The sequence below is a fragment of the Kryptolebias marmoratus genome, linkage group LG6 (genome assembly GCF_001649575.2).
Source record: "Kryptolebias marmoratus isolate JLee-2015 linkage group LG6, ASM164957v2, whole genome shotgun sequence".
Lineage (NCBI taxonomy): Eukaryota > Metazoa > Chordata > Actinopteri > Cyprinodontiformes > Rivulidae > Kryptolebias > Kryptolebias marmoratus.
The window spans coordinates 27,042,477-27,051,865 of record NC_051435.1 but is presented as its reverse complement, the minus strand read 5'-3'; the positions used below and the strand labels follow the sequence as shown (position 1 = coordinate 27,051,865).

Genomic DNA, 9,389 nt, shown 5'->3' with positions numbered 1-9,389 from the left:
GAGGAGTTGAAAGTTTTTTTTCTCTCTTTATTTTTTTTATTCATTTAATTTTTATTAATGTTGAACTTAATATTATTTTTGAAAAAGGGGCAGACGTAAGATTTTTTTCTTCTTCTGCTACCTTTCATTTTATTTAATTTGAATTGTACTTTACTTTATTTGTATTTTTTTTCTTTTTTGTTTTTTGTAAATGAAATGAATAAACTGAACTAAACTAAACTGAACTGAACTAAACCCTTTGATCCTCCCAATGTCTGCGTCTGGGCCAGCCTGGTTTGTTCCTGTGAAGTATGGCGGACAACCACCGCATTATGATGTACCTTTTTAATGTTTTAGTCATCAGCTGGTCAAAGATACTGTATTCTGAGATCCAGGATAAGATGTTCGGGCACCAATTTGTAATGCTGGGTTGTGTTCAGTGGTGGAGAGGATGGACAATCAGCAGACGCTCAAAAACTCAGAACCACACTGGTACTGGGAATTCCACAGTGTTTGTTCTTTAATAAACACCCTCTTTACCAACCTTACGAAGCCCGGTTGAACAGCTGCTGACTTATCAAACATAAAATAGCAGTGTCCATACAACCCGTAACGTTACTAGAATTTAGGGAGGCCATGGAGCTACCATGGGATCACACGCACTCGGGGACTGTGTAAGTCTAAAGGAGGCTCTCTTATCCGTGGTCGATGAAGTGAAGAACGGACGGTTGCTGAATGCAATTAACGTACCGCGACCATTTATGGATCACCCTGTGAATGATCAGCACTTTGTGGATATGTTACATGGCTAGTGCCTGTTTCACAAAAATCTGGTGACAGAAAACCTGTGGTGGGGAATGCTTCCCATGCACGATGGGAAAAACAAGCTAAAGAAGCTACTCAAAATGTATGTGAAAGACACTGAGTTCTGCAATCTCGGACACTACGGACTGGTGGTCATGCTTGACAATCATGCCTACGGTTAGCTTTTCACTATAATCACATCCAGGAACGACAATCTGACAGCCGACGTGTATGTGGCGAGTCCGGGTCTTGTGATCAAATCCCGCTTCTTTAAGCGCGTCGTGATTGTGCCTGAACTCGAAGAATACATCAAAGCCCTCTGCACTCTGGTCGAACCCGACTTTGCCTTCATTAAGGGTTTACATGTGTAAAGTGAAACTATAATATAGACACTCCTTACCAGTTACAATCATGTATTAATGTTCTGTAATTCTATTGATTGTATTAACCTGAGGATGAGTGTAACTCTGCACTGGCTGGCGAGGTCATGGGAGTTTATGGGACTGCTGGTACTAAGCACGAAGATAACGCGGTCTGGGGTAGTCAGCTAAGCAGAAGCTGGAACCCCTCTGAAGGAGGACACCTGCAGAAGATGGAGAAAAACAAGTCCATATATAGGGTTCCGGAAAGATGACCGAAGGAGGATGGGCCAGTTCTTTGTTCGGGTTAAAATGCTATGTCTTAGTGATTTAGGTCAGACATCTTCTGGTGTTCCTGCTGTGAGCTGGTAAGGAGTGTCTCCCTTAGTACTAAGGCTAATAAATCTTTTAAACTGAAGATACTGTTTCTGACCATTTTTGACCCCTGGTTTCTCTGCATTTTCCGGTCCGTCTTGAGGAGAGGTTTTTATTTAAAGTTTGAGTTTCCTTTTTCTGTAATATTTTGTCTCCTCAACATCGGTTATGATTTTAGGATTTTAGGTATATATTTTGTTTTTGCTTTCAGCATTTAACAACGTCCATAGAACCGACCAACGTTGTTGAATGTTTTTTTTTTTTTTTTTTTTTAGCAATCTACGGTCGGTGTTGTATTATGAGGAGCTTATCAACATACCGTCGGACCGACGGTGTACTAAAAAAAAATTTGCAGCTTAGTCGGTTCGGATTTTAGGTACATTTTTTATTTACTTTTAGCATGCAATTACGTTCGTCGGGCCGACCGACAGTGTTGAATGGGGAAAAAAAAAACTTATCAACATACAATCAGTCCGACCAGTGCGTGTTCGATATATATATATATATATATATATATATATATATATATATATATATATATATATGTTACCAAAACAGTTTATTTATTTTAAATATCTAGGTTTAAAAAAAAAACCAACTCAACATGATCGCTGCCGCACTACTTTGTCTTGTAACATTGGGTTTGTCGTTCCCATTAGGCGACCGTACTGTAGAAATGAAAAAAATACACGAATAGCTTGTGTTTTGATGATGAAAATATAGCGACTGAACTTGGTCGGATCATCACGTCACCTTGTCACGGTAATAGAACTGTTGTCTTTGTACACTGGACTACGTATAATCCAGGTAAGTCGTGGTAATAATATTTAATACGTAAACAACTCAAACGTCTTGTATCACAGCATGGGTGGGGCCCCGATTTTGTCCGTCTGAAAGGAGGAGGAGGGGGGGTCGATTCTGCACACAAAACATATTTTTTAATACATTTTTTCAAACGCTGTTTATTTTAATTAAAAAAAACAAACAAACAATTATTATAAAACATTTGTACATACACAAGGGAAGTGCATAACAGAACCGAACCGAGTGGGGGCGCACCGTGGTCAAAATTATCAAAAATAAATAAATAAATACTAATAATAATAATTTAAATAATAATAGTAAAAAAAATACCACAACAACAACAACAACAACCACGCTACGGTTCAAGCATCAGATCTTCTTCTGGCGCGATCGGTTGCGGTTGCGGCTGCGGTCGCGGCTGCAGTCGCGGCGGAGGTGGGGCGCACTGAGCGCAGTACGCGGAGGTGCACTTGCCGCACAATGGCACTCTGCACCCTGAGCATCGGTTTTGTGTCTTGACGTCTCTGCAGCGAGGGCATATCACGCAACGTTTCCTGCTGTCCGTTCCGCCATCGCGATGGAGGAAGAGGGAAAGAAGGGCGACTCTTGCACCAGCTCCTTGCACAGTTCCTCCAAGAACACCCGCCACCTCTCGCGGCTCCGCAACATTCATTCGGGGTGTAGCTCGCACCAGATGACGTAGGCGTTGTAGGCCGACACGTCGATCATGTTGTGGAACAGCACCATGGGCCACCGCGAGGTCTTTCGCCTGCAGCTGTAGGTGAGGAAAAACTGCAGGTGCGTTTGTGAGTCCAAATGGCATCACGAGGTATTCGAAGTGTCCGAGAGGGGTCTTGAACGCAGTTTTCCATTCGTCCCCCTTCCGGATTCTTACCAGATGGTAAGCATTGCGGAGATCCAATTTAGTGAAGATGGTAGCCGAATGAAGCTGTTGGTGAACTGAGTCTATTAGAGGGAGTGGGTACTTATTTTTGATGGTGATCTGATTTAGACCTCTGTAGTCGATGCAGGGCAGTAGACTTTTGTCTTTCTTCTGGACAAAGAAAATCCCTGCCCCCAGAGGTGACGTGGAAGGACAGATGATGCCAGAAGCGAGGGAGTCCTCAATGTAGGTTTTCATTGAGTCCCGTTCAGGTCCAGAAAGGTTAAACAGACGACTAGTTGGTAAGGGTTCCCCTGGAAGAAGTTCAATGGTGCAGTCGTAGGGTCGGTGTGGTGGCAAGGACAGTGCTTTAGATTTACTGAAGACAGGAGCAAGGTGGTGATATTCAACCGGTATCTTGGTCAGGTCTATCTTATGCTCTGACTCATCCTTAGAGCTAGAAAGTGGTAATGCAGACTGAAGACAATTCTGTAAACAGAACGGACTCCATGAGTCTATTTTCTTTTCGGTCCAGTTAATTACGGGGTTGTGTCTTTGTAGCCAAGGGAACCCTAAGATCATCTGAGTTGAGGGTGCAGAAAATACTAAAAAATCACCCATTTCCCTATGATTACCAGAGACAAGAAACTGAAGGTTAGCGACTTTATGGCTAATTCTGGTGATAACTTGACCAGAAATATCCATAACGGGGAGGGGAGAAGATAATTGCACGGGTCTTAGCTGTAGCTGTTCCACTAAGTCCTCAGAGATAAGCTTTTGCTCTGCACCTGAATTGACTAAAGCGTGAACTGGAATTTTAATCTGCTGGTTTATGATCGTTAAGTGAACAAAAAATCGTGACTCGAGGGGTTGCGAGAGACTACTCACTAGTACCCCTCGGACACCTAGTGAGTCTGCCCTTTTAAAAGAGGACATTTGGCCCAAAAATAACTTCTATTTCCACAATAAAAACACTCCCTGGCCTCTAATCGTTTCAATCTTTCCTCAGATGTTAATTTTGCTCACCCCACCTGCATAGGTTCTTGCTCCATACTCTGGACAGCTGCTTCTGCTTCCGTGGAAACAATGTTGCCTGGTGGTGGTCGTCCGGTTGCCCCTCTCCCGTTGTCTCTCGCGAAGACGGTTGTCCAGTCGTATAGTTAAGGCGATTAACTCATCCAAGGATCGTGGCTCATCCCATCCTGCTAGCTGTTCTTTGATCGATTCCTGGAGCGCATGAATGAAGACTCCTTTTAACGCCGACTCGTTCCATCTTGATGTAGCAGCCAACGTACGGAAATTGATGGCAAACTGAGCCACCGAGCGTTGACCCTGTCTCAAGTTCCATAGTTTCTGAGTTATCTCCGTTTCGGTGTACCTTACTCCAAATGTTTGTTCAAACTCCTCAATGAATTGGTCAAAGGTGGCTAACCGAATAGCCCGGAAGCTATATTTTGCCTCCGCCCACTTAAGCGCTTTGTCTCAGAGAAGTCCAATTATGTAAGAAATCGTTGCTGAGTCATCAAAGAAAGACTGCGGAGAGCGAGCAAACACTAAAGAACATTGGAGGAGGAAACCTGCACATTTACCAATCTCCCCGGAGAAATGTTCAGGAGTAGGCGAGGGAACCTCACGGAAATGTCCGGAAGTGGGTGCCGGAAGTGACGCTGCTAGTGAGGCGGATGCGGAAGAGGTGTCCGCGGTGTTGGGTACTAGCGACAACAATTTCTGATGTATTTCTTAAGTCAGTAATGTTAATTGATCGAGGCGGCCTGTTTCAGATTGTTGCCGTTCACAGAGAGCGTTTATCCTGGACTTGTGTCGGGCTAACAACAAAGCGGCTTCGGTGTTTTCAGATCGGGGGGAGGATTCTGCCATCTCTACGGTGGCCCTCTTAACCCACATAGGCTTGTGTGAAGACGTGGCAAAACGCGAAATAGCAAGGAGCTAACTCGACACGGTAACTTACAGAGATTTCTCACGTGACTGGAGTTGGTAACGCTCTGGACTATTTTTGTGGCTGGAGCATACTGACATAAACCCAGGGTAAGTGTCCAGTGAGCGAAACCAAAACCAAACACGGAGATGGAGCTAAAGGTAAGTGAGTTTATTTACAGGTGGTGTCAATATATACAGTGCGCAGGTCTCGGGAGCAGTCTGCAAGGCAAGAAGAACTGGGTGAGTCTCGGGTACGATTTTGGTCAGTGTTGTTCAGAGGAGTGAATGAAATAATGTCTCTTGTTCTCTTACAGATCCAGGAGGTGTTTTGCTGCGTAGAAGAGGCGAGGAGAGTTTCCGAGGTGATCCAGGAGATGACGAGCCAATTGTCCAGCAAAGGTAAGTATCCCAAAGGTTCCAGGTAAGTTCCCATGAAGGTCAGTAGTCTTGGCTCGTGGTGACTCGTTTCGTCCCCCCCCCCCAAAAAAAGAAAAAATCATCAGTGTTCTTTTTATATTCACGGAAATGCGCGTGCGTGCGGGGTGGGGGGATAATCCGAGACCCCGAGGACGCCGCATGAGGGTTATACATCATTGTGTAGCTGAACTAATGCAGTGGCAATAAAATCTATCCATCTATACTGTGGCTTCATCCTAAGACATTCATATAAGGTCAAATGATGACAGCAAATGTGGTAATATACATTTGAGACTAAGTATAAACTGTTCTTTGTCTCTTTGTTTCAGTTTTGACTTTTTGAAGAATATCTTATATGTGCCAATTAAACCCTGTCCTACAGCACCTGGGTTTGGTTTATTCTCATCTCCCTGGACTATAAACAACACAAAATGGGTAGGGAAAGTGGATAGATGGATAAACAAAAGGTTTCTTTTTATAAAAGTTTCATAAATGTAGGCAACATCAAATCCCCCAGACTGAAACTAGACTTATTTTTAGCTGACTGGTATGGTGTGCTTAAACAGAACCCCCAGTTACTAAAACCACAAATCATAGGGGCATCTGGTCAGTTTCGGTAAATTCTTATTTTTGGATAAAAATATGTGTTAAACGTTTTAGGTGGAAAAGATTATGGATGAAACAATGTGTTAACTCTTACTACATGTGACTTGCAAGAATATCTTATTATTACAACATAAAAAGCACACAAATATCATTTTAATAAAAAGTTTAGTTTGCATTACAAGTATTTTATTTTTGTCTCTAATTAAGCATATATTTAGATATTAAAAGGTTTATTTCTTTGCATTAGTGTTTTAACATATTCTTTATTATTTTTTTTTTCATGTCTACATGAATTTCAGTTGTTGCATTACCCAATACAAAGTTAAATACAGTGTGTGAGCATTATTTTGCCTCTTAAAAAAAATAAAAGGTTATTATTTATTTCACTGAACACAAACACACATACTGCTTTTGTCGGGTTAAGTGGTTGGTGGATGGCTTGAACCCAAAAGCAGACTGAGACAGAGATCCAAGAAAAACTAATTTATTAACAAAAAGGAAAAAAGCTGACATGGCAGCAGCTAAAGCTAACAAAAATCCAGGATTACAACAACACTGAGTGTTGCATCCAGCATTACAACAACACCGAGTGTTGCATCCAGGATTACAACAACACGAGGGGCAAAACACAAAGATAACCAGACAGCACATAGAAGTGACAATAAATCAGCAAAAAAAAAAAAATAGGAAGACCAGGTTTTAAAGGCAGAGGGTAATTGGAAAATGAACACAGGTGATCGATTACAAAAAAGGGACAGGTGTGGGGGGTTGAGGCAGACTCATAGGACTGAGCAGAGGAAAGGTGAATTGTGCCCGGAGACAGAGAAACCAAAACACTTAACTTAAAAAAACTAAACACAGAACAAACATAAAATAAAACAGAAATACACAATAAACCAAATACAAAATAAACTTAAAGATAACCAAATCCTGACAGTTTTTGTTACAACATCATGGCTTTGTAGTGAAAAAGGTCCAGTTCCATCTGGGACATTATACATTGGAAAAATACAAGAAAGTAACTGCCGAACCATTGAGCATCAAGAAATGTTTATCTGGAACTTAAAACAGAAATGGGGTGGTCCAAACCAGCATTAAAACTACAAAAATGTATTTATCCCTAAAAATTTACACACACACACACACATACATATATATTTCCATTGCATTGTCTAATCTTTTTGAAGTTGAAGTTTAGAACATTGTGTTTATAAGAAGAAATTTATCTCAGCCTTTTTTACATAATGCTGACATCACAAGAGCCAGGCTGTAGTATCTTCAGAGTGATGATATGTTTAATTGCTTTTCTAAACCAGGGATAAAACAAGGCATAGATAACAGGGTTTAGACAAGAGTTAATACTAAAAAGACAGAATACAACCACAGACGCATTAAACGAGTTTTCCCCTGCAAGAGCAGCACAGTAATATGGGCAGAAACATATTAGAAACACAACTACAAGAACTCCAAGAGTCCTGGCTGCTTTTAGTTCAGATTTCTTTGCTGTTGGAGTCACTGAATGCTGGAACGCAAAAACTGTGACTTGAGAGCGAATGGCACGGGCCTGAAAAACGGCCATAACAAATACTCGTAAGTACAGAATAATGATGACAGTAACTGGAAGAAAAAAAGTTAAAACAAGATCAATAGCAACTGCAAAGAAGTCAATGGAAAATGAACATTTTCCATAGCAGGAATTATAAACACTCTTTAGACCATTTTTTACAAAAGAAATGTTGTACAAAACAGAATAGAGCCAACACAGACATATGCATGTCTGAATTCTTTTCATAGTGATTCTGGTGTGGTAATGTAGAGGGTCACAAATTGCCACATAGCGGTCAGCAGATATAAGCACTATAGTTCCAATTGAAGCTGTGACAATAAGGGAAACAATGTACGAATACAATAAACACATGTAATCTCCAAAAAACCAGCAATCTGTTAGTCTGACAATTTCACCTGGAAAGAACACAAGGCCAACCATGAAGTCTGAGACAGCCAAGGACAGGAGCAGGAAGTTAGTAGTTTTGTGGAGCTGCCTAGAGAAAGAGAACAGCATAATTAAAAAGTTTTCACAAGATAAGTTTAAATACATTATAAATAAATAGACAAAGCATCATTGTAAAAACATTTTAGCTATGTGTGCTTGAAGTCACTGACTGTATACTCCAATTTTTTTTATGTTTGTAAAATCCATACACCTAGATAAATTTAAAAAAAAAAAAAAAAAAAAAAAAAACAGTTAAAATTGAAGGACAATTTTCTTTGCCTGAAATGGGAGACTGAAATAATAACGAGCAGATTGAGAACCACAGTGAACACACAGATGAGGGACAGCAGAAACCTCAGAAATACAACTGTGATCCTTGGAACTGTTGGTTTTCTACAGGAAGTATTGAGGAGTTGTGGAAAGCAAAGTTCTTCTGTTTCATAGACTTCCATTATCAGAGGACAAGAGAGGGATGCAGCTGGAGCAGCCTTCTGAGCACAAATTCAGTTTCTCCCTTTTTTATTTTATTGTGCACCCCACGTCAGCATTTCTTTTTCAGTGTGTTTGTTTCTGTTGTTCTTTCTCCATCACCACCTCACACATTGACACCCCTAGAGAGGTTGGAGAGTGCAGGTGGCATTGTCTGTTTACTTGTCTTTTTATGTGACTTTATTTACTTTATTTTATAATACAAAATACTTTCTTATCAAAAGAAATGTAGTAGTCAAACCCAAAAGTTGTAAAAAGCATGGTACAAATGTTTACATGCAAATAAAACACTACATAAACTTACTTTTTGTGCTTTGTATTAGAACTGATGAAAAAAATAACTTTCTGAACATAAAATATAACTTATCCTTTCTATTTATTAGACATTAGTGATAGTTTATTTAATTAGTTCCTTTCTCATGGAACAAGCTTCAAATAGCCTCACCAATTCAGCTTCAGAGAAGCATATACATAATGTAAGGTCTTCTCACTTTAAAATATTTTGCAAATCTCACAAACTTGTCACATTTGGCTAGCAATAGTGAGTTGTTTATATCATGGTGTGATATTTCGATATTGCTTATAGCCGTAAGCTAAAATGACAGCAATACAAAGAACCACAAACTGGTCTTAAGGGGTATTCTGACAGGTAGATTATTTATTTAGCCATCTTTGGTAAACTAAAGGTTGTATATATTAGTCTCGTAAAGGGTGATGTGTTTGAACCAAAATAGATCACCAT

The 9,389-nt window shown here is 40.3% G+C and overlaps 1 protein-coding gene across 1 annotated transcript; it reads right to left on the bottom strand.

Moving 5' to 3' along the window:
- Window positions 1-6,767: 6,767 nt before the first annotated feature.
- LOC108229076 (trace amine-associated receptor 13c-like) lies at window positions 6,768-8,354 on the bottom strand. The gene has a single exon (XM_037976240.1). It carries the CDS (start codon window positions 8,261-8,263, stop codon window positions 7,403-7,405), a length of 861 nt encoding a protein of 286 aa, XP_037832168.1. The 5' UTR covers window positions 8,264-8,354; the 3' UTR covers window positions 6,768-7,402.
- Window positions 8,355-9,389: the final 1,035 nt, after the last annotated feature.

What these genes read in the sequence shown, in the direction of transcription:
- LOC108229076 (XM_037976240.1), bottom strand. Translation starts at nt 8,263, where the DNA reads ATGTATTTAAACTTATCTTGTGAAAACTTTTTAATTATGCTGTTCTCT.